Raw genomic sequence first — 26,265 nt, forward strand, 5'->3', positions numbered from 1 at the left:
GCGGAGCCGTGCTGTGCGCGGTGACTGGCGGCGGCCCTGGCGGCAGCTGGAGGCGTAATAGTGCGGGTCGCAGGCTTGGAGAACTTCAGAGGCGGCGGTGGCGCCGGCGACGACGAGGACAGCAGGAGCGGGCCCTGGGCTTTTCGCTCACCATGCCGACCGTGGAGGAGCTTTACCGCAACTATGGCATCTTAGCCGATGCCACGGAGCAAGTGGGCCAAGTGAGTACCCCAGCGGCCTGCAGGGCCGGGCGCTCCGCGGCCTCTCGAAAGCGCTCCCCGGGCCCGGCGGGGACTGCTGCTTCGCCCTCCCGCGGGCTCCCGGCCGCCCCTGCTGTTTTGTAGGGGTGGGCCCCTCTCCGGGAGTACAGGCCCCGGCTTCACCAGGGAGACCGCGGTCCGCGGGTTCCAGGCTCCTCTGCGTCCCTCGGTCAGCTTTTCTCACCGTGGCGTTTCCCAAGTCAGACTCATCACAGCCCCTTGTTCATTCTCTTCTCAAGCTTTGCCCTCCGGATTTCACTGAAGTCTTTCTCCTTCTTTTCGGTGGCGCTCCGTCCCTCGGAAGATGAAAGTTCTTGAGAGGTCAAAAATGTCTTTCTCGAGGCGAAAATCTGCAGTTAATTTAGGAAGAGTGCTTGGGAGACGGAAGTTTGTGAAAAATGAAGAAAGGCTCTTTCGTCCAGACTTTAGTGAGGACTTACGGTTTCATTATTCAGTATGTTTCTTGAGCAGCTACCATGGGCCGGGCGCTGGTGGTAAAAGATAGACCTGTGCTCTCCCGGAAAGTGTCTTTAGTGAGGGAAACTAGTGATAAAAACCAGTAAGATACATAGATTCCCCCCGCCCCACCAGTGAAGAGTGTCATGAAGAAAATAAAACAGGGCCATGCGGGAGGTTGGAGGGGGGTGGAGTGCAGCTTTAAATAGAGTTGTCTGGCAGGAGTTCTCTGGTGTTTGCCCAGAAACACAGTTTCAGCTGTGTTGAATTGGCCATACGAGCCGAGCCGTTGTGAGTTTCAAGTACTGAAGTCCATTGAACTGGAGGAGTTGGTAACTGGTTGTGTGTGTGTTTTCTTGGGGAAAGAACCAGGCTCTCCCTGAGGGTCATTGTTATTAGAAGTCCCATGCCAGATCTTTTCAGTGCTTGGAACTTGGTGTGATTCTTCTGCTTACTCACCCCGTGGTGTAAGAAGTAGGAGATCCTAGAGTCTAAGAACATTAGCAAAGCTGTGGCTGGACCCCTCCCAGCCCCTTGTCTGGATGTGTGTAATTCAGGTAGAACCTCTCTGAGCCCAACAAAAATAATTGTTTTTTGATGTTGGGACCTTATTTTAGCTTAATCTAGAATTGCAAATATTACTAGTTTCAAGTATCAGGTGATTTCCTTCCCTACGTATTTCCATTTCAGTAGGAAATTTTGACATCATCAATGAGAAATAGATAATGACAGTCTGTTGTAGATGTACATAGGGTGTGTGTTAGATCGGTTGTGAAGGAGACATTTTCTGCCCATTAAGGCAGGGTGGGGAAAACTTAACGGTCACTCAGTTTGATTTTGTTATTGTTGTCCTTGTTCCTTGAGAGAACTAGTAGTGAAAATATTTTCATTCATTGTGACCTAGTTGGTATATATACCATGAATAATTGAGAGTTGCTCACATTTTCCTCTTATGTCATCTTTAATTATAAATACCAGTTTAGACTGAGAGTAATCCCTCAAGATGCCAAAAGTGTTTCTCAAGGCAAAAAGTCTACTTTTAATTTAGGTAGAGTGCTTAGGAGACACAGGTTTGTGAAAAACAGGGGTGGGGGGGGCCCTTTCCTGCAGACTTCAATGAAGACCCATGATTTCATTTATTCAGTATATTTTTGTGTACCTACCACGTACCAGACACTGTGCTGGGCTGTAAAATTTTAGCATAATTCCATTTAGATGATGGGAGATCAGTACCTTCCTGGTCCTGTAATGACAACTGTCAAGCAACTAAATAAGATAAAAAGACCTCTCCATAATGAAGTGTCATGATTTGCTCAGCTTCAAACTGAATTCTGGGAGAACTGAAGCAAGACTAAACAGTAATGCCATCTAATTCTACTTTATCGTATAATACTTCTTCCCTTTTAGAGGAATATCCTTAAACTGCTCACCAAAAACAGGTGTAGTCAAGAGACTGCTGGTGAATTTTAATTAAAAGCAAGAGCCAACTTAATGGAAGGGATGCCATTCATTTTTTTAAGGAGAGAAAAGATGTTTACGTTTTTATGTATAGTGTACGTAGTGTATGTAAAGCCAGATTTTTTCATGTTACTTTATAAGATTTATAGCCAAGACTTTAAATCTCATGGCAGGTACCTATCTGGACACTTCTGACACCATTTTTGACTTTCTTAGTGTAGAACTTCCTTCTGACTTTTATTTTGATTTTCACTCTTTTTAAAGTGGTGAGTACCACAGTTGCTCATGTAGCTGCCACTGAGGGGAGTGCCCTCTCCACGACTGTCAGGACTCCTTTCAGAGTGTGCTCTCTGAATATATCAGGAATACACAAGTCCTCTGAGGGTGTATCAGCTATTTTGCCTCGAACAGATCAGATCTTTCTCTTTTGGAACCTCCCTAGCACTGTTTTCATTTATAGTACCTTGAGTTTGTATTTTATTTCGTGTGAGGGCTTTTCATATTCCTTTACTAAATTTTGGAGACTTGAGTTTAAGGGTTAAATCCTTTTTTGTGTGTATTTCTCTCCTTGCACTGTACCCTGCCCTCCAGTAGACATTTGAAGAAATACATTCAAAGAAGGAGCAGATATATACACTAGATATATGTGCACAAAACCCTTGTTTTCCAGGATGATTTATTATGAAGAAGGGAACTTTATACACATACATACTCACACATACTTAAACCATGAGCATGTATTTTATAATAAACAAACTGCAGGTGATAAATTCTAAGCAAAGCATTATTTAGTACCTCAAAACCCCCCAGTCCCTCTGTCATCTTTCCTCTTGTAGCTCCCATGTTCCACCTACTTGCTCAGCCTCCCATTCCCCCAACTCTGCCTCTGCTACTCCCTAATCAAGTCTCCTCCCTCTTCTGTGTGTTCTTTTACCTTCCTAAACCCCTTTTCCACTGTGCCTGCCCAGAGCTCCCAACAGGCCATCATAAACAAGCTCTGACCCACAGTTAACTTAAATTTTGTCTCAGATTTTTATGAATGTGCTTAATTTTGTATTATGTAGCCAAAAAAATTTTTAGTTAAAAAATACATGAAACACTTGTTAAGGCATTTTGGCAGTACAGCTGACCTCAAGTTAGGTCAATATAATGCCTGAACTCTGATTTCTCCTGTGTGCTCTTACACAGGGGTTAACTGGCTCTCCAGGGTGGAAGAGTGTAAGCTTTACTGACTTATATTTCAGGAAATTGCATTCTTTTAGTACCTTTTTTTGATATTCTTAAGCTAAAATCACAGACCAACCAAGTTCACAATCCCTCAAAAATATGTGAAAGTATTAACAGTTTACTTTAGTGTTAAACACAAACTAAGTTTATTAATTGAGTTAGAGGAATAAAGTAATGTAGCTTAGCTTATCCATTTTCCTTTTATGTCATACTTGAGAAATTCGTTGAAACTATATTCTTTCTTCTCTAAGGTGATGCTTTATTTCATAGAGACTGCATCCTGGACCCAAATTTGGCTCCACCTGGCGTCACTGACCACTTATGCATATGTATCAGTTGTGATCTGACAATCATAATTACAAGATTTTTCTTTTCAAATGTGTCTGCTGAATGTGGGTCAAATTGTAACTGTCTTTTTACTTGAAAATATCTTAGGGATTTCTTTAGAGTTTGCTGTTTAAATGAGATATTAAAATCACACATAAATACACAGTTTTAGAAATGGATTAAAAGTAGTTACAATTAAAGCTTCTTACTAAGATCATTAATTTATTTATCCAGCTAAAATACACAGCTGTGTTGGAAGAGGAAAAATACAAAGTGCTGTGTAGTATTTGAAATATTTTATTGTTGTTAACACTGCTGCCTGTCACTAAATCACTGTTGATTGCTGGAAATAACACTTACATCTTATTTCCTACTTTGAAAAGCAGAAGTAGTAACTACTTGAGGGAGATCCTGTAAGAAAGCCTTGTCCCTATACTATGGTTAAAAGACAAATAATTCAAAGAGCTGGCAAGGAAGAATATCATTTTACTTTGCATTTCATAAAGGGGAATTAGTTGAAGTCTATTAGTAATGTCTGTGAAATTATTTGATAAAACTGATGCCTGTTAATGGTAAGAACTTTGATTTCTAGTTTGAATATGTTAAAATGTCTTAACTTTCCAAGGATCTTGCTGTGTTTAGGATACTACATCCCAATTTATATGCCAATGTGGAACCTCTATTTAGGACTCAAATTTTTCTTTTGATAGTCCTAGATCTGGTAAGCTTTTCTTTCTTTCCTCCTTTGTTAATTAAGATCTCAGGACACTACTTTGAAAGACTCCAGTTAAGCTTAGCATTAAGCACAGATCTTGACTTAAGGGCCTGTCAGAACAATGTTCAGGTCCTGAATCTGCTACTTAACTAGCAGTGTGGTTCTGGACAAATTATTTCACTTCTCTAAGCCTTGGTTTTCTCATCTGAAAAATAGGGATAGTAGTAGCACCTAACTCAGGATTATTGTGAGGCATGTACACGAGGCATTCCTCAGTCCCTTGTAGGCTTTCAATAAATGTTGCTAATGATTCCTTTTTATTCTATTCCAGATTTTTTTTTCTTGGGGGTGGGGTGGGTTGTTTCAAGCAGGGGTTCTTCATTTAATTTTAGACAATGAATTTTAGACAATTGAAAGGGCTTTACAAGTGAAGCTTGAAGTTGAATTAAAGGAAATTGGATTGTGATACTTTGCAAAAAGTAAGAATGTTAGACTTCATGAAGCAAGCCACAGAAATGTAAAGGGGTAGAGAAGTCAGCCGTGATTTTTTGAGCTTTTGCACTAAAAAGTGTACTTTTGAAAATATACTTTTAAAGTACAGTATTCAGGAGTGAATATACTAAAGACTGACTTTGTGTCTGCATTTCATGAAAAAGCTAACCTTATTCACAGAAGTTTGTTATTTAGGGATTGGTGTTAGTGTTTAAGATAATAGAAGAAGTTGTTGTTAATCAGTTTGATGGAACTTGTTTATTAGAACTAATTTTTAGAATATATGTTTTTTAGACGGGTTGGCAGTTTATGAACTTTTAAAGTAATACAGTAATTATGCAGAGTATATTAAAATCTGTACCTTTTAAAGATCTAATTATGACCATAGCCTTTTCATACATGGCTTACTTTTTTCTGATTATTTTTAAAAAGAAATGTCCTTAGTTGAGATCCCACCGCACCTAAATAACTTCCCATCCTGCTTTATTTTTTTCACTTAACATAGCTTTGCAATGACTCCTTTCCTGAACGATGCTAAATTTTGGTGATTCTGTAATCCATTGGATTTAGATTAGCCATCCCTTCTTAATGGCATAAAGTAAGCTCACATATGAAGCATTTAGACCATTGCCTTATACAAAGTAAATACTACGCTGTATACATATTTGGTATCATATTAAGTTTAAGGTTTTCTGGTAGTTTAAAGTTTAATCCCTATGTCCAAACAGAAGATTTATCTATAGTCTCGCTGTTTATTACTTTGTTTGCCAGCTTGATCATTGTCATTTAATGAAAGGACTGGTTTGGAGGCAAGTGTTTAAGGGGGATTGGGAACTTGATGACTCTTTATGTTATAAGTATCTGAGGGACAGCACTTCTGAAATTCTTTTCAAAAGGAAACAAATGAGCTTTGAATGTATTATTCCAATGAAAAGTTAACTGTGTGACATTAGAATCTGTCTTAATCCAAATTGGCTAGCTACATAGAATGAATTACCATTGTCATATCCTAAAATAAAAATGAGGCAAAATAAAGCTACCTTCCTGGTATTGCTTAATTTCAGGAATGTGTTCTCTCTGCCTTCTGCAAGGTGCTAATTGGAAACAGATAATATATTTAAGTAAATGTTAACAAAATTCTTTGAGAATTCCATGATATTCATCACAATGTTTTTAAACGTGGGTACATACAATCACAGTTCTAGGGTCAGTAGTCACTAGAATGAAGAAGTGTTGGTCCATAACAAATTTATTTGCATTTTCCACTTAAAATTAGAGTCATTCTTCTCTCTCCCAACTCACATATAATAAAGGGGTGGGGAGCACGTGGTAGGACGGTAGGTGACAAATTTAAGCAGTAAAAATAAGCCCTATTTCTTAGAGTAAATAAATTTTTGCTAATTTAAAGCAGTCTCAAAAGAAGTTTGTTTAGCTTCCCATCCTTCAAAATTGTGTTTCTTTTCTGCTTTATTCTTTGTTTCAGCATAAAGATGCCTATCAAGTGATATTGGATGGTGTCAAAGGTGGTACCAAGGAAAAAAGATTAGCAGCTCAGTTTATTCCGAAATTCTTTAAGCATTTTCCAGAATTGGCTGATTCTGCTATCAATGCACAGTTAGACCTCTGTGAGGATGAAGATGTATCAGTAAGTGTATGGTTGATACTTTTCAACAAGTTTTCACATGTTGCTCTTGACATTTTCAGTCATTTTCTGTGTGTAGCTAATATAACTGAAGTACCAGTTATATCAGTGCTCAATAAAATACGCGGTCTGGCCTGGTGTGACACTATACTGAGGCTTACATCTACGTGAGAAAATGTATTAGCTCTTTGCCACCTTTCAACTGTGAAAAATCCATAGAATTACGTAATACTTTGTTTTGCTTATTTGGTGTCCAGTGTTAAAAACAGTTGTAGCTCACATCTTTTTCATTGATTGTTACACATTGTGCATATGAAATTAGACTAGTGTTAATTTGTAGTGAATTTATGCTTGCTTGGATATTTAAAATAGTTTTGTGGCATAAAGTATAGTTTCAACCCTAAATATTTTGCATAGCAGAAAGATAACTGACCTGTGTAATAATTGTATGTGATTACTACAATAAAAAGAAAATTTTTCCTTGAAACAGAATTAACCATTAGCATTTCTGGCTGCTGATACAGGTTCCTAAAAATTTCCAGCTGTTAGCTCCTGGCTTTTCAAATAAAATTAGTGAATCGCTAACATTTCATGAGTCATTTGCTAGATTTAACTCCTTTGAATTTTTATGTTAAACTAGATAAGCCAAGACCATGTATTTGGAATTAAGTGCACAGAATGTATTCACAAATGTATTAAGTAGCCAATACTGAAAATTCTAAAGTACACAGTTACTAGGTATGGCTTTGCCATTCTTGAGGGATACTGTATTATGTGCCCCAAAGGTAGTAAAAACACAGTAGTTGTATGTAATCAGTATATAAACTGTTGTTTATAATCTCAATCTGTCTACTCCAGGCAGATAATAATAGTATTTAAAGGTTGAGGTGGTTGTTTTTATTTATGATAGTATTTAGTTAATTTTTTGTTTGAAATTATATTCAGATCCGACGGCAAGCAATTAAAGAGCTGCCTCAATTTGCCACTGGAGAAAATCTTCCCCGAGTGGCAGATATACTAACCCAACTCTTGCAGACAGGTAAGAAGTTTTATTATTACCCTTTTACCTAAATATAACTTCTCTCTGAAATAGTGACTCTTTTTTAGCTTGCTTGCTTTTTTTTTTAACCTGAAGGTGCTACCTCTGATAGAAATTTATTTTTTTCATTCAATAGTTTGAAGCTTAATGACTTACAATTATCTAATTCTTGGTCTTGTTTTGAATTCTGTTTATAAAGGTATAATGACTGGATTCTGTGGGGAATTTTCATGCATCATGATTTGCCTAATTCCTACCTGCACTTCCACACACCCCCATTTCCACACCCCCAGCCATTTCCTGTCGTTTCTTAATTGTACTACCTTAACATAAGAACTTTCCAGGTATTCCAGATCAGATTCTCTACCCTTACAAGGAAGGTGTATTTTCTTGGTACTTGAGAGAAATGCTTAGTTATGTGTCCCCTCTCAGTGTAATCTGTGAGAAACTGTGTTGAGTTTTAAGTTTGAAAATGAAGCAGATATTTTTCATTTATTTTATGTATTGTACCACTCTTTCTCTATCCAGATGACTCTGCAGAATTTAATTTAGTGAACAACGCCCTATTAAGTATATTTAAGATGGATGCAAAAGGTAAGGGAACTTCTTGTTCTGAACTGTGTTTGATGTCCTAAAAAATTGGAGAGTTTGACAATACTCAACAAGGATAAAGTCTGGGATTCACTCAGAGAACTATTTCCTAAAAATTCTAAGTATTCTTTAAAAAAAAAAAAAGCTGCTTAGCTCAAAATGTTCGTGACTCAAAAAACCAGCAGAAAAAGTTGCAAAAATAGATCAAATCCCTTAGAAATCTGTTGGAAAAACTCCCTTTGCCACATTAAAGAAATTCTTCTGAAATACCTGGGTTTATTTATTAGTAGTAATGATAAAAAAAGGAAAGTTATGCTCAGGCTGGTTTTGAATCCATGAACAGAGCATATGATCATTCTGGGTTGGGTCTATAGAAATTTCAAACTAGTTTAACCAGTATCAGTGAATTCAGGATGTTTGTTAAATCACTTGAAAAGAAATACTACAATTCAAATTAACTGGAAAAATTTCATTACTATATAGAATTGACGTGCTTACATGCAACTGTTTTGTTTTGCAGGGACTTTAGGTGGCTTGTTCAGCCAAATACTTCAAGGAGAGGACATTGTTAGAGAAAGGGCAATCAAATTTCTTTCCACAAAACTTAAGACTTTACCAGATGAAGTCTTAACAAAGGAAGTAGAGGAACTTATACTAACTGAATCCAAAAAGGTAAGCCTCAGTTGTCATTTAGTAGAACTTCTCTAATGCACAAGAACATATTTGAAATTATCAGTATTTGTCAATGCTGTATGTAGCTTGTGTATAAAATTACACATCCCATTAGAACCACCATAGAACTCCACACTTTTCTTATATTGTATTTTACACTTTGGTCACTTGTCATGATGAATCAATGTGTTAATTTAAAGGGTTTGATCATATATAAATCCTTTGCGGTGTTATACTCAAAATTTATACATTCATCAGGTCTCTGAACAAATCATTTCCTTTAGGAAATTTTACCTAATTCCCACCTTTCTCTCTAATTTTAAGATGTTCCCATATTATTCTGGGTCATTTCAAAATGAAAAATGAAATCACATTAAAATTACCTAATTTTTGCCCCATATGCCCCAGCTGGTAATCTGGTAGGGTATGTCATGATTGCTTGTTCCTTGGTCAGTGAACAGAAAGGCTTAGACCCACCAATATGGAGCACTTAAAATTTGCATAGTCTCCTATTTTGTGTACGATTACCATATTGATGTGAACGAGGCTGCTTTTAAATGTAGGGAACTGAATCCGAGTTGACAGTTTACTGCAGAATTTTTCTCTTTTTTTTTTTTTTTTTTTTTTTTTTTGCTATCAACCCCTGAAGAGCCATTTTAGACATTTTTTTCCTTGGCCACTCTCCCATGAAATTTTAATACTGCAGATACACTGTGTGTCTGTTTACATACTGTATGTATATCTGTGCATTATACATTAAAAAAGAATAAAATTTTCCAAGACCCAAATTTTGTTCTCTTGGAAACAATATAGCACACCACTGAGAATGCATGGCTTATTCTGAAGCTAAATTGACTGACGCTAGAAGTTGTCCTCTCTTTAGTATTTCAGAAACATTAGCAGCAAACTGACTTTTATGAAATAAATTTGCTATGCTGTTTCAACACTGATCTTTCTTTACCCTTCAAGTGATAAAGATACTAAGAACTGTTCTGAATTATCTCTTTCCAGGTTCTAGAAGATGTGACTGGAGAAGAATTTGTCCTGTTCATGAAGATACTTTCTGGGTTAAAAAGCTTACAGACAGTGAGTGGAAGACAGCAACTTGTAGAGTTGGTGGCTGAGCAGGCTGACCTGGAACAAACCTTCAATCCCTCGGATCCTGACTGTGTGGACAGGCTCTTACAGTGCACTCGGCAGGCAGTTCCCCTCTTCTCTGTGAGCTCTTTGTTTTATATAGCTGCTGTTTTGATTGCTCTGTTAGTTTATATTTCTATGGATATACACTTGAGCATTCTCCTCAGATCTTTGCATAAAAATATTAACACAGTGGAGCAATTACTTACTTTCTGGAGGCCTAGGTGAAGAACCCAAAGCAGCAAGAAATTTCCCTATATAGTCTTGCTTAGAGATTTTTTAAAAGTCTTGAGAATTTTGCATCATACTTTATAATTTGGCCAAGTTTTTAAAATACTTGGTTTAGAAATTTAACTTTTTTTCTTAAATTGATTGCTGTTGTAGATGAATATGCCCTTTATCTCTGGCTTTGTGCTTCCTCTGGCCATGAATATTCTGGGGTGTGCATAGCAAAGTTTGAAAAACACAATGTAAAGGAATTATCCTTTTGGGAAACTGTACAGTCTAAAATTCAATGCTGAAGTTTCCCCCAAAATTTGACGTGAGAATAAAGGAAGAGTTCAAAGATGTATAAAAGTCCCAATGCTCCAGGTTACTTTGCAGCGAAGTGTATATTGTCTTTTGAGGTTATTTCTGGGGTGCGCACTGTACTGTATTGTAGCCATAGTACTTGGTGCTTTGCTACTCAGCATTTGTGGATGACATTCTACTGTTATATTTGAGAGAATATATACATACATATTTTTTGACAACTCAATACTCTTTGGATTTTTGCAGAAAAACGTGCATTCCACAAGGTTTGTGACTTACTTCTGTGAGCAAGTTCTCCCTAACCTTGGTTCCTTGACTACCCCAGTGGAGGGTCTTGATATACAGTTGGAGGTAAGAGAAAATTTCTGCTTTTAGCACTGAAAAAGCAGTCTCATATTTTGACATAAATGTAAACCACTAACTTCGATCTGATTTCTAAGAGGTTAAAGGCCTAGTGGTGGCTAGCTAGTAACCTGTCCAAGGATTAGTTATAGGAACGCTTTATGGATGCAGTGAGAGTTTGCTACAGTTAAAGCGCTGCTTAGTTTTCATTGTGGTCAGGCGCGGCCTTTGTAGCCTTAATACTTTAAAATACAGTATTCAGTCATGACCATTCCTGTCTCTGTAACTGATAGAGCCAGACTTAAACTGATTAACACAAAATAGCCTTTATCCTTTCTCCAATACAGTTGACTACTCTCTCTCTCCTTTGTATCTCAACTGTAATGTATGTATACATTTTTTTTTTACAGCATATGTAATATTTTACATTTATCCCCCTACATTTAACCTTATTCCTCTCTGAATCCCCAGAATATAAGACAGAGCCTTATTCTGAAAAGCACTTTAATAATGATTGTTGAATTGAACTGAAATATGGAAATGTATGTGCCATTTCCCTCATAGGTCTTTGGGATAGTCTCACTGTGCACTGACACTATAGTTTGCTTCACATGTCCTGGGTTGGCTTATCAGCCTGGGGTTGAGTGTTGCAGAGATGACCGTCAAGAATAGTGACAGTTACCAGTACTTGAGTTAGGATCCAGAGACTAAGTTCAATAGCAGAGGAGGCCCATCTTAAATGCTAGTAAGTAATTCTTAGCTGTTAAGAGTTCTTGCTCGTTGTCCCTTCATTGTACATTATTAACCTGCAGCAGAAAGTGTCATGTGTATTCTTTTCCTTACTTATTCTCACAGATGCATCGAGAGTCATGAGATCTGGGTTTTAGGGTCTGCCCTGCCACTCAAATACATTGTGCCTTTGCTGAGTCACATCGTCTCTCTGACTTTGTCTCCTCAACAGTATAATATAGGGCTGCATCTCTAGTTCAAACATTATGATTCTGTAAAAGTATAACTGAAAAATAAGCAGTCTTAAATAGTTATCTAGAATCATTCTTACTTCACAGCCCTTGCTCATTCCAAAAGAAAAAAAGAATGTTAATAACAGTGAATTGTGTGTTTTAGGTATTGAAACTGTTGGCCGAAATGAGTTCATTTTGCGGTGACATGGAAAAGCTAGAGACAAATTTAAGGAAACTGTTTGATAAGTTATTGGTAAGAACTTTTTTCTTTCGTTATGGCATAGTCAGTGTAGATTTACAGAGTCTTAATACTATAGTATTCATTTCTAGATTATGGAGAACCAGCTTTTGAAGTGATTAGATAATAATTCTAGCAAGTGGTATTAGCTGCTCAGGCCACATATTGTCTGCTTTTAAAAAGAAGTCTGTTTTAATCTGTTGGCATTTCTTCTATTGATGCTTTAGATAAAATATAATACAAGGTGTATATAGTAAGTCTTTCTGCTGTTTCTTTATCAAAAGATTTTTAATGTTTGCTCCAGATCACCACCGAGTTTGCTGCCCAAGGACAAAAAGCTTATAGCAACCTGGAAATAAAGTCATAATAAGTCATGATTGTGGAGAAAATAGGCCATCTGATGAACTCGTTGTCAGCTTTACCAAGTGATTTTCTTGTTGGATGTGAACAGTTCTATATAACTGACACAGTGATAAGCATTCAGCCCATACCTTGAATTGAGTCATCCAGCTCTAGTGCTCTTCCAGACTTAGAGCACCTTCTGAGGCGTTACAACACTGATCCAATGCTTTTGGTAGCACTTTGAATGCAAAGCAAGTCAGTACTTAAACAGCACGGACCAATGTTCAGGAAAGACTTTTGGAGTTAGCATAATGTAGTAGTTATGAGCATCAACTCCCCCACCTTTTTTTTCCAGTTTTATTGAGAAATAATTGACATATGTCAGCGTATAAGTTTAAGGTTTACAGCATGTGGTTTGATTTACATGTATTGTGAAATACCACAGTAGGTTTAGCTAACATCCATCTAACAATAAAATGAAAAAATTTTTCTCCTTGTGATAAAAACTCTTAGGATTTACTCTCTTAATTTTCCTATATATCCTACAGTAGTGTTAGCTATATAATTTTGTACATTACATCCCTAGTACTTATAACTGGAAGTTTGTACCTTTGACCACTTTCCTCCAGTTCCCACTCCCACACCCTCCACCTCTGGTAACCACAAGTCTGATCTCCTTTTCTATGAGTCTAGGTGTGTGTTTATTTAAAGATTTCACACATAAGTGAGATCATACAGTATTTGTCTTTCTCTTACTTATTTCACTTGGTATAATGCCTTCAACATCTATCCATGTTGTTGCAAAGGGTAATACTTCCTTTTATGGCTGAATAGTATTCCATTGTGTATACCACAACTTCTTTATCTCTTCATCAGCGGACACTTAGGTTTTTTCTATGTCTTGGATATTATAAATAATGCTGCTGTGAACATGAGGGTGCGTACAGATACCTTTTCAACTTAGTATTTTCATTTCTTTTGAATATATTCTTAGAAGTGGAATTGCTGGATCATATGGTGGTTCTTTTTAATTTTTTGAGGATCCTCCATACTGTTTTTCATAGCAGCTGTACCAATTTACAGTCCCAGTCCCACCAACAGCACACAGAGGTTTCCTTTTCTCCATATCCAAGACAGCATTTGTTATCTCTTATCTTTTTGATGATGGCCATTCTAACAAGTATGAACTGACATCTCATTGTGGTTTTAACTTGCATTTCCCTAATGACTAGTGATGTTGAGCATCTTTTCATATACCTATTGGCCTTTCATATATCTTCTTTGGAGAAATGTCTGTTCTGGTGTTTTGCCCATTTTGATTAGGTTATTTGGGTTTGAGGGGTTTTTTTGTCTTGTTTTTATTTTGCTTTTGACTTGTATGTATATCTATATATTTTGGATATTAATCCCTTATCAGATACATGATTTGCAAATTTTTTCCCCTTTTCACAGGTTGTCTTTTCACTTTGGTCTGTGTAATCTTTTTAGTTTGTAGTCCACTTTTTTTTTTTTTGGTAAAAAAAATTTTTTTTCCCAGTAACCCTCTTGTTTTTTATTTTGTGGCTTGATTTAGCTGTCATATCCAAAAATTCATAAATTCATTACAATGACCCATGTCAGGGAGTTTTATTCCTGTGTTTTCTTCTAGGAGTTTCATGGTTTCGAGGTTTTACATTTAAATCTTTAATCCATTTTGAGTTAATTTTTGTGAGTGGTGTGAGATATGGGTCCAGTTTTGTTCTTTTGCATGTACATATCCAGTTATCCCAGTACCATTTATTGAAGAGACTTATCTTCTTTCCATTGAGTGTTCTTGGCTCCTTTGTCAAGTATTAGTTGACCATGTGTGCTTGGATTTATTTCTGGGCTCTTGATTCTTCTATGCCGTTGATCTGTCTGTCTGTTTTTATGCCAGTACTATACTGTTTTGATGATATACTGTAACTTTATAATATAGCTTGAAATCAGGAAGTGTGATGCCTCTTGCTTTGTTCTTCTTTCTCAGATTTTCTTTGGCTTTTTGGGATCTTTTGTGGTTCCATATAAATTTTAGGAGTATTTTTTCTAGGACCATCAAACCTAGATTGAGTCGTAATTTTTTAGCTTCCTAGTTTTTTTGCCCTGGGAAAGTTACCTGGGCTCTCAGAACCTCAGTTCCTTCATCTGCCTAGTGCCTAATAAATGTTAGCCACTTTCATTGTCAGTAGTAGTAGCAGCAGCTATACTATAGTTAATACGGAGAGTTAACAGGCTGGGTCATTGATCCTATATATAAAAGAGGTAGCTTTCCTAAATTTCTGATCTTAGTAGTTTTTAATGCTTCATGTCTTTAAAAAGCATCCCTATAATTACTTGAGTGCATGTTTATAACTAGAGTGTCTAGAGCAGATTACATACATCTCTGTATTTTCATCTCTTAGGAGTACATGCCTCTCCCTCCAGAAGAAGCAGAAAATGGAGAGAATGCTGGTAATGAAGAGCCTAAGCTACAGTTCAGTTACGTGGAATGTTTGTTGTACAGCTTTCACCAGTTGGGCCGAAAACTTCCAGATTTTTTAACAGCCAAATTGAATGCAGAAAAGCTCAAAGATTTCAAAATCAGGTGATGTATGATTGAAGTGGCCCAATCCTTGACAAAGGTGAAGGCTATCTTGAAGCTCTGGGTTTTGTTTTCACTTTACAAGAGCTTTCTCCCTGCCTTGTCTTGCCCCAGTGCAAAAAATCCACAAAACAGGGATTTATATAAACATACAGCTGTCGTGGTATAGCAAATCTGTGGTAGAAAATTACCTTTGTCAAAAATGGACTCTGGCTCTTCCCACTTGCTCTATGATCTTGAGCAGGTTTCCTAACCTCTATTATCCCCCGAATTTTCCTTAGCTATTAAATTTATTGATAATAGTACCTGCTTTATAGAGTTGTAAGAATTAAATGAGGCAATGGATGAAAAGCTTTAAGCACAATGCCTGGCACATAGTGAGTACTCAGTAAACTGTAGCTGCTATTCATGTCTTACAGTGTTATTACTATCTTATAGTGCTGCTGGAGGAGTAGAGAAATTGATATAAGTAGTTTTCATGAAGATACTTCATTGAATCATTCCATTAACAAATTCACATCTAAGTTTTAAGATGCTTGGCCACTGTATCATCTGTTAACTGTCTTCTATGCTTTGGCCAGGCAGAGGTTTAATACTTGGTGAAACATTTGACCAGAAGCAGGCATCTTAGGAAATTACTCTAAAAATGAATAAAAAAACAATGATTCCAGGTTGTTAAGCAGAATTCCTAGACATCAGCAGGATGGAGTTATGGTACCACCTTTCTTCACATATTACCTGGGAACAAATACGAAAAAGAGATTACTCAGGACCCTTTGCAGTTGATACGAGTTTATAATAAATTTTTAAATCTACAATTTTGTTTTATTTTTAAGCTGGACCCTGAGGTACAAATGGTTCACTGTCCCTCATTAGCAGATAAACACATAGAGATTGTGACTTGTCTATGTCACTTGACCTTCATTTGGCCAGTAGAAGAGTAGAACCCAGGCCACCTGACTCTAGTCCATGGCCCCTGGTTGTTTCTAATTTAGACACATGCCTAACAGGTTAACATAACAAGCTTCCTTACAACAGTACTAGAAATGTTTCCCTTGCCAGGTTGACTGAATTTATTCCAATTTTTGATAAAGAAAAACTGCTTTTATTTTTCTTATTTGTGTATCACTTGTGATCATACACTGATTATTAAAAGAACCCCCCCAAATTCACTTTTTATTGATAAAGATCATTTAGCTATAATAGAATATTCTTTGAATTTAAAAACAAAGTTGAAGTATAAAAACAAAGTTGAAGTGATGGTTTGTTAATAATTACTTCTTCATTTAGGCTGCAGTACTTTGCACGGGGCCTGCAGGTTTATATCAGACAACTTCGCTTGGCTCTCCAGGGTAAAACGGGTGAGGCTTTAAAAACAGACGAGGTAAGAATATTAGGTTACATCTCGTAAGGAAATTTTTATAATAGCCACCATTTATTACAAATTCAAACTGAATTCATATATTGAAATTAACATTCGACTTAATTTGAACTGATGATATAAGTCTAAGTTAAAGATATGTTAGAAGCCTGCATATTTAATTACAATGCTAAGTTATTTAAGAAACTTTTTTATCTTGAATGTTTCCACTGTTTGTGAACAATGTTACCAAACTTTGATATACCAGTCTTTCACTAGGGTCTCATTAGCAGCATATTTTGTTTAAATATTTGATTGATGGTTGTGATATTTCTAATTTCACCTTTTTGAAACCCAACTATTAATTTACATTAGGGAAAAAAAAGATTAAACTGCCAATTTTATACCAAACTATATCTGTGTTTGTGTTGAGATTTTTGATGTTTCCTGATCTCATCTATTTTGATCAATCATCATCCTCGTCCTACTGAAATATTTTTTAAGTTTTCATTATGTCTTCCTGTAACTTAAATTTCTTTTAAAACAACTGCTGTGTGTCTATGACCTGTCTCTTGTCGTTTCTCAAGTAAATTCTCAAGTAAACAGCACTTTAATGTTCTAACCTGTTAATGGAAGATAAAGATTATGTGCTTTCTTTGCCATCTCTGTACTCGCTTTGAGTCGAGACACAGGAATCGGCATTACTTGTAGATACAAACCAAGGAATTCTCTAACTGTAGAAATGATTCTGAAAGAGAAGTAGAATTATTCAAGTTCTATATGGAAATGAAATATACATCATGAAACTTATTGGCATTTTAATATAATTTTGTTGTCCTTTTCTAGAACAAGATTAAAGTTGTTGCATTGAAAATAACAAATAATATCAATGTTTTAATCAAGGTAAGTCTTCCTTTCTTACCCAGTCATCTCAGCTAGATAGAAAGTTAGTGCAAGAGGTTTTCCATGTGTCTTTATGTCTGTAATGGTACTGATTAAGGAGAGATACCATTGCATTCCAGATGTTTGGCCTTTTAAAGCTTTATGCTTTTTATAATAGCAAGTGACATTTCTGTAGCTGTTACAATACAGTGTTTTATTTACTTCAAAGTTACTGCAGAAGATAAGGCAAACAAAGGGAGGCAGGCAGTGTTATTCTGACCCAAAGCATTGGAGCAGATACATTTAGACTCAGAAACTTTACTGACTTAAATTCTGGTGGCCTTAATGCTATTGGGTTCCTTTGAATGCAAAATAAAACCCTTCTCTTACACTAAGAATGGACAGTCCTGTGTGGCACATGAAATGTTTTCCTGTGGTCTTTTCTACTAACTGTCTATAATAAATTGAGAATTTTCTATACTCTCTATAGGCTATAGGCTAAAGTATATCTTACCATTGAGCCATAAATATCCTTTAGTTACGTTTACTGTCCCAAGTATCTATTTAGCCTAAATAAAAAACTAATAACCTGAGAGAACTAAAGGAATCATAACAAAGTAGCCATCATTTGATATCCTGTAAGTTAATAGTATTGTTACAAGTTAATAGTATTGTAGCCAGATGGGAGAAATCTTAAATAATAATTTCAAACTGAATTAATATGTTAAATGTGAGATTTGACTTTATTTGAATTGATGACATAAGTCAAACTTGAAGATAGACTATGACGTTAAGAACATTTTAACTTAGCAAATACTATGACCCACCACATGGAGGTGAGAAAATGTCCTGTTCAGGAAACCATAGTGATTTAAATAAGACTGTAGTAGGAAGTCATGTGGGGAAGAGTGATGAAAAGGTCAGCAACCAATTTTTGATTGGATTGAAAATACTAAATATTGGATTGCCAATATTAAATTAAAACATGAAATTGTTAATTCAAAAACCATAGAGTTTATAGCATAAACCACAGAGAAGGCCAAATAAGTGTTTACAGGATCTAGTTCCCAGCAGCCCTCCAGGCCTCCCTCCAGCAGGTGACAAGTCAGCAGACACGTTTGCTCCAAATCCTCCTGAAGGAAGCTGCTGGCCAGCATCTCAACTAGGACGTTACAAGACACAATGGTTTAATTTCAAAAATCACAGGAAAATGTAAGCAAATAATATTAAATTGTGAAAAGGTGTGATAAAGAATAGCTTTCTTTTTTCTTAATTTAAAATATCCCCCAACTTTTTGACAAAGGTACTTGCCAGAAAATCCTGAAATATTTTTTGAATGTGACATGATCAATTCTTTGTTTTAGGGAAATCACAAGAAAAACTGATGTATTTTGGTCCATCTGTTGCATCTCCTTACAGTCTTTGGTTCCTATCTAACCAGACTCATCTAATTCCAAAATTTACTTTCACTTCTGTTTCAATGTATCCACAAACTATACCCCAGTTTCCCATTGTCACCTGAGATTTAAGATGTTTAAAATTGAAACCTTCCCCTTTCCTCTTCTATGGACACTTTTAGTGGAGGTACTGGAGATTGAACCCAGGACTGACACTTTCTTAATTAATAACATATATGCTAAATCACTACAGCTAGAAACTGCACACATTTTTGCTTCAAAGGAGTTTATATTGGCTAATTCCTTGCATTTATCTGGTACCCTTGATTTAAATTTTATATACTAAGGTGATTTTTATTTGTATATTCATTTTAACTGTGAAAGAAACTCAGTTTAATTTTATCACATTTTACTTGTATATAAAAATTAGAGTAAAGCTGATAAGAAATATTACGTAAAATACCAAGAACAAATATATTTAGGAATTCGTTCCTAAGTATATTTTTGAGGATATAGTTTCGAGGATATTATGAGGTTAGATTATTTCAGTTCTGAATTATTTTAAGGTTTAAATTCAGCAAACATTTGCATTACCATATATTAATAATTTAGTATTTAAATCTTGTGAGTTTTTTCCTTATTAGTAATATGCAGATATTTGCAGGGAAGAAAAAAACATGATTAGCCAGACCTTTAGTTTTGTTCTAACTTTGAACCACTTAAAAATCTGCAGAAGCAAATGAAGATTGCACCATTGTATTTTCCTTAAAGCATGTCAGCGACTGCATCTGTGCAGAAGAAAATACTTGAGCACTTTGTTTATTATAGTTGATAAATACTGATATTTTGTCTGGTAACTTGAAATGACATTTAGAAAAAACTTAGCTGCAGCTTCTTAGTGATGTGCACAAAATAACATTAATGAGGTAATAGATGTAATTTGTAAACAAAATTGTCCATGTTTACTTTTCTCTTGCAGTTTTTTTAGGTCATTATTTTAGTCACCAGCACAAAAGCAAGAAGGATAAATTAATTTCCTCTCCTAAAACTGAGATGTGTCTCCCTGTTTCCCACCCTTAACTACCACTGCCCACACCACCAAATAGATTAGAAATCTCTAATTTTGTCTTTTTAGGATCTCTTCCACATTCCTCCTTCTTACAAGAGCACAGTAACATTATCCTGGAAACCTGTACAGAAGGTTGAACTTGGGTGAGAAACATATTTAAAGGGGATTAAAGTGTTCTAATATTTGACTTATAAATATGAAAAATCAGAATTCAGATATTACATTTCCTGTATAAAATGGTACATTGTTAGTTAAATAATTCTTAATAAGATGTTAAAATATGACTATTAGAAACATGCCTTAAGATATAAAGTTGAATCTAGTATTTATAAAATAAACTGATGGAATACAACTGTGGAGTTTTTAGGCTAATTTTTATTCCTATGGCATAACTAGACTTTTCTGACAAGTTTTATAAAATAAGTCACTTGTACATAATCTGCGAAGCTATGTATTTCAGATTGTTTTAAAGCCTTGTAAATGGCTCTCTGACAGTGTCTGCATTACAAAAGCAGTTAATTTGATGACATTAGAATGTTACTCCTTTTTTTCTGATGTGACTTTCATCTTTAGGATGTCTTTCGTAACCTGTATGATAAATTATAAATATATTGATAGCCTCTGATATAAAAGAATTTTTTTTTATTGCTGTTCTTCCTCCCATTATAGGCAAAAGAGAGCCAGTGAAGATACAACTTCAGGTTCACCACCCAAGAAATCTTCAGCAGGACCAAAAAGGGATGCCAGGCAGATTTATAATCCTCCTAGTGGGAAATATAGCAGCAATTTGGGCAACTTTAATTATGGTGAGCGTTTCCGTTTGGGTACAAGCAGTATGAGAGACTAGGCAGAAATTGTGTTGTGTTTGATTTTAATTACTAATTGAAAAGAGGATCATAGCTCTTTCAGGTGACTTTTTGAGTTAGCTTGGGGAATTTGAATTGTTGGGGGCTTATTTCTTTCTAACCCACCCTTGTGGGCTGACTGAATTGAGCATGTAACACTCACTAAAAACTTAAAAAAGAAAAATATGCCTCTTACATTCAGAGGAGCCAACAGGGGGAAAAATAAAACCAACAAAGGAAGGTGACATGAACCATCCATTCCAGGTTTTCTTTGTTTTAGTTTCAAGGCAAGACATTTGGTACAATTCCCTCAAGGATGGATATAGCTTCTGGCAGATGTGGTATTAATGATCCTTCTTGGACCTTGTCAGCCTACTGCTTGTCCTCCCATCTTCTGTACTACTTCAAAGGAAAAGTCATAGAAGGTGGAGTCAGATGTTAAAGCATCGTCTAACAAGGAAGATGTGTCCTGTTGCAGGCTCCTCCGCTGCCCAGAGTGCAGTCCTCCTTTCAGTTTAGCCATTAGTGCCAGGAGAGCTTCCCACTAGTGCAGTCTGTCCCAGGGCTGTTGAATCAGAAGTGAAGTTTGGCTCATTGGCTTATGTCCTCATAGATCATTTTAAAGAAGAATGGATAAAAATATCACTGACTAAGATTCTTAATCTTAATAAGACAAAGTTTAATATTAGGAACCAAACATGCTTATGATTGGTCTTGATTACCAATTAGAATTAATTCAACAGTAATTATTCCCAAAAAATTGCACTCTGAAGCATATACTCTCTATAATTGTTTCCGTAGTGAGATGATTGTTGACATTAAGCAAATGCCTCCTACGATAGCTAAATTCCTCTAATATCTGAGCAAACAGACTGGAGAAAGGCAATTTTAGATCGTGAAATAAACCCTTCTACTCCAGTTGGACTCTTTGAGGCAACTTTAGTGTAGAAAAGATCACTGAACTCTTTTACTTACATAATAGGTAAATGTGCATCTCTCAGCCTCTTCTCTTACCTGAAAAATAGGGATAGCATAGAGAGTAAAAACTTAAAAAAAGACTATTTGTGAAGGCATTTTGTAAATGGAAGGGATTTTTTGTTACTTCATTGCACTAAATGTCCTCTGTCACTTGTATGATTTAATGTGGTGTCTGTCAAAATCAGGCTTAAAATCAATTACTCTCTCAGATACTATCTTCATTTGACTTAAATGAAAGTAATCGGAGCTATGGCAATACATAGCGAATTGTCTTCATTTTCACTTAGGCAGGTCAGTTACTGAGTTTCCATGAGGATTCAGCCCCGTGAAATTCATTGCCTGCCTGATAGCAAGAATCAGATGATATAATGAATGCACGTGGAAAAGACATGTGAAAAATGCAAAGCTTTAGGCTGTATGTGGGTTTTTTGGTTTGGTTTGGTTTTTTTTAAATTATCAATGTGAAAAAAATGAGTTTTACTCAAGACAAAAATCCTGGAGTCACTTCAGTTCTGTAGTCCTCAGAATAACAACGGCAGAACAAACAAGCCTGTTTGTCTTTTGTGTCTGGTGTTAACCATACTTTACTATTCCTATAGAAGTCAACCTTGTCATCGGAATGCTTGTCATAAATTGAGTTACAAAGCATACTAAACTGGGGGGAGGGTATAGCTCACTGGTAGAGCATGTGCCTTGCATGCATGAGGTGCAGGGTTCAATTCCCATTACCTCCCTCAAACAGTATAATAAATAAATAAACCTAATTACGTCCCCCCACCAAAAAAAAAAAAAAAAGCATACTAAACTGATTGTTCCTGTTGGGAAGTAGGAGCAAAATTTCTGCTAGAGATTTTTCCTTATCCAGGTTTATCACTTTGCTACCCAATGTCTCTGTTGTTTGCTTTATCAAATGGTATTTGTTCCCACAACTTAGTTTGGCTTCCTGGTACATTTTCAATCAAATTATTTGCAAATACATACCCATGTTTAGTTTTCCTTCTTGGAGAGCAGAGTTGAAGGACACAAGCCACAAGTACTAATTCTATATTTTGTGACTTGTGTCCTTCAACTGTTACCTTTTTAGGATATAAAAATAAAGTATAATCTTAACGGGAGCAGTGTGAGTAATGTAATCTTGAAACCATTGAAAAGAGCATTAAAGTGCAGAATAGTCCCTTCAGGAGGAAGAAAAAAGAAACTTTGGTTATTATTCCATGTCCTGCAGAAATAGCTTCATCAGTTGCAGATCAAAAAGACATAGCCACTATAGAAAAGATAATGACAGCATATAATCCCTGCATACTGTGTATTTAATATACTTATTAGATATAGCTGAACAATTGAGGGTAACTGAGTTCATATTAAAATTGATTGAAAAACAATTAAAAGGTTAGATTTTAGTAGTTTGTTAATTTATAGCTAATATAATAGCTATGGGGTGTTAATTTGTTAAGTGTGTTGATGTTAACTGAGAAATGAAGGTTTGATAATGAGTATGTTGGGGGAAAATGTGCAGACGTCTTAAACAGTCAAAAATGCAGGATTTACAGCATAAGGAAGTTACTACATTAAGGTTGCTGTACTCCCTGAATGCACCACAGACATTGCATCTATGAGTAGGAGCATCTTATACACAGACTACCTCTGATTTTCTTAATGTGTTCACTCATGATGGTTTTATTTAAATGCTTTGCATTCCAATCAACTTAGAAAAATGTGTCCTGACATGAGAGGTGACTTTGAATCAGATCCCATTCTGTCACAGACTCATTCTACCATATGACACAAGTGACTTGATTTTTCAGCAAAAGATATGCTTCCTTTACATCAGTAATCCAAATACCATATATATATACACAGCACCTTTTAAGCAGCACTCTGAGCAGCTCATACATAGCTGATAAAGCAGTGAGAAAAGCTGTCGGCATTTATATGAATATTATTTTGAAATATGGTGATCAAAACAAATTGCCTATTCATTGCATTTGAAAGGTTCATTCTAGCCTAATTTTTCAGAATTGATCACTGATAGTTTAAGATACTTTACATATATGTTACTGACTTTTGAAGGCCAGTGGCTTTTTTGTTAATTCCATATTCAGTATAGAAATTTTTGTAGCTTCATTAATTATCTTTGGCAGTGATAGGCACCAAAATAAAGAAATGAACAATGTAGTTATAATATTGTCACCTTGAAATACCTTTGTTAATGGAATACATTTAGTTGAGTTCCCTACTATGAATGTATTTGGTACCTTGCCATGTGTGCTTTAGTATATATAGATGCCCTGGCTTTATATACAGATTGAATCTGTAGATGGACTAGCAGAATACCAGTGCTGCTTTTATAGAGCCTACTGCTACATTGAGAGCTGCAAGCTACATTTCTTCTCTGTTTGCTGTCCCTTGAAGTCCTGAACAAGACCTAAACCCTTGTTCGCTTTTTCGTAGAGCAGAGAGGAGCCTTCAGGGGAAGTAGAGGTGGCCGAGGTTGGGGAGCACGAGGAAATCGTAGTCGGGGAAGACTCTACTGAACAAGATGTCACATTCTTCAGCATTGCCATGAGCTTAATATACTAAAATTGTACTTCTCATTGGATTGCCGGGGATATCCCTTTAAAAAGACTGCTGCCTTCAGCTAAAAATTTAATGTTCTTTATACCTTTGTATGTATGATCTACTTTTGTAACAGACCATGGTTGTGTCCAAGGTAAAAACCACAATGATATTTTTGGATGCTTTGTCCGCAGTCTTGACTTGTTTTTGCAGTATCATTATTCAGACTTCATATTGTGAATCTTTTAAACATCTTGATAATTTGTTATTGAGAGGTATTCAAATCTTAAATGTAATGAAATTCAGTCCGTTTCTGATAACTGGTAAAGTTATCAGTTTTGAAAGATTACTGACTTTCCTGTCCCCTCTTGTCTTTTTTTTTCCCGTCAACATATGGAGAAGAGTAATGGTCAATCATACATTTTATTTTCATTGTTACTTAATAAAGCTAGGCAGTGGTACAGCATTCCTACATTGTGTCAGAAAAGCAAAATACTGATCAGCTTTCTTAAAATGTGGAAATGACATTACATTTTTAGAAGTAAGTAAGTTGCTTTGCACTGCTTACTTAACTCTTCTCCATATGTGTGACACAAACTTTCAGATATGGGATCTTACTATTTGAAATAGAAATGTGTATGTATAATATACATACATACATAAGCATATATGTATGTGTGTGTGTATATATATATATATGCATGCTGTGAAACTTGACTACACAACATAAATCATTTTTTAAAATTCCAGGAACGGGTAGTCTTTGACACAGTGATTATCCTTTTGAGGCTAAATCCGTTATTCAGTTGTTATCTAGGTTTTCCTCCCGGTAGTGAGGGCTTTTGAGTCAGTTGCACTTACATGATTATTGTTATTTAAAGCTAAAAATAAACAAAGGCTGCATTTTCAAAGATAAATATGGAGATCCCTGTTGGAGAAATACAGAATCTGATGTATATATAGGTTTCTACAGGATGAGATAGAATAATTTAGAATTTGGGGATTTAATAACCAGGGCAGCCCAGAAAAGTGACTTGGTAACATGGTATACCAATAAATAAGGGATGCTCTCTCAGTTTGCTTTTGCCACTTTCAAGATTTTAACTTCTCAGGTTATTAATCAAAGTTATTGTCTAAGTTAGCCAATAGAATCTTTTAGTTAAAACAACCGATGGGGGGTTTGTGGAGTGTTTAATGTCATGGGCATTTTTAGTAGCATAGGCCCTTTGCTCTGCATTTGAATGTTTCATATATTTTTGTTCCACAGTTAATCTTCCCTCCCCAAGTTTGCTATTCAAATCCAATGCCTGAGTGACAGTTTCTAGCAGTTTGACGTATTTTTTGAGGAAGAGTTTGTGATTCCAATGCAGGTGTCTTCATTACTGTTACCTCTACGTTGGGGGGAAAAAGCAAAACCCCTTGTTAGAATTACTGCACATGTTTATGGAAAAAATATTTTTTAAAGACTAGAATGATACAAGTGAGCAAAAGAAGTTGGTCAGCTTGACTATGGAGTGGTGGCAATAATCTCTAAACATTCCAAAAGACTATGAGCTGAACCCAAGCTCCTTGGAATTTGAACAGACATAGGAACATGGAATTGCCATTTGAAAACTGTGACCAGGTAGTCTGGACCTCAGAGGCAGATCAGCCAGTGGCCTAAAGCCATTTCAAGTACAGAAGCTGTATTGGGACTACAGTTATATAAATCTGAACATTAAGTGTAATTTTTCCTCTTGTTCTTTTTAATATTTGTAAACTCAAAGCTGAGCAGAAGTGACTTTACTTTCTCAAGTTTGATATTAAGTTGACTGTGTTCCTTTACCACCTCACTGTTCCCCATCCCTTTCCTAAGGCAATAGTGCACAACTTGGGTTATTTTTACTTTGAAAATTTGAACGGAAAACTTCATGCCATGGATTTTTTTTCTTTTGCAAGACACCTGTTTATCACCTTGTTTAAAAGTAAATGTTCCCTTATGCTTTTGAAATAAATTTCCTTTTGTAATTTTGTTTTGTGTCTTGTGTTATGATTATGATAACTTCAGATTCTTGGATATTCATTAAACATTTATTGATTGCTTTTCACGTGCCAAACAGTATGTTAGACCATGAAAATATAAAGGTGGACAACATACTGCTGTGCCTT

At 35.9% G+C, this 26,265-nt stretch overlaps 1 protein-coding gene across 2 annotated transcripts; it reads left to right on the forward strand.

The window, feature by feature from the left end:
- API5 (apoptosis inhibitor 5) lies at positions 1–26,128 on the forward strand. 2 transcript variants are annotated; one of them, XM_006212331.4, is made up of 14 exons: positions 1–221; positions 6,419–6,580; positions 7,523–7,616; positions 8,145–8,210; positions 8,728–8,879; positions 9,891–10,097; positions 10,794–10,898; positions 12,015–12,104; positions 14,852–15,033; positions 16,321–16,414; positions 17,237–17,293; positions 19,805–19,881; positions 20,408–20,544; positions 24,013–26,128. In XM_006212331.4, exons 1-14 carry the CDS (start codon positions 153–155, stop codon positions 24,093–24,095), a joined length of 1,575 nt encoding a protein of 524 aa, XP_006212393.1. In that variant the 5' UTR covers positions 1–152; the 3' UTR covers positions 24,096–26,128. The 2 variants fall into 2 exon arrangements, with proteins under 2 accessions (XP_006212393.1, XP_031546442.1); XM_031690582.2 differs by having other exon boundaries at positions 21–221; positions 24,018–26,128.
- Positions 26,129–26,265: the final 137 nt, after the last annotated feature.

The sequence above is a fragment of the Vicugna pacos genome, chromosome 10 (genome assembly GCF_048564905.1).
Source record: "Vicugna pacos chromosome 10, VicPac4, whole genome shotgun sequence".
Taxonomy (NCBI): domain Eukaryota; kingdom Metazoa; phylum Chordata; class Mammalia; order Artiodactyla; family Camelidae; genus Vicugna; species Vicugna pacos.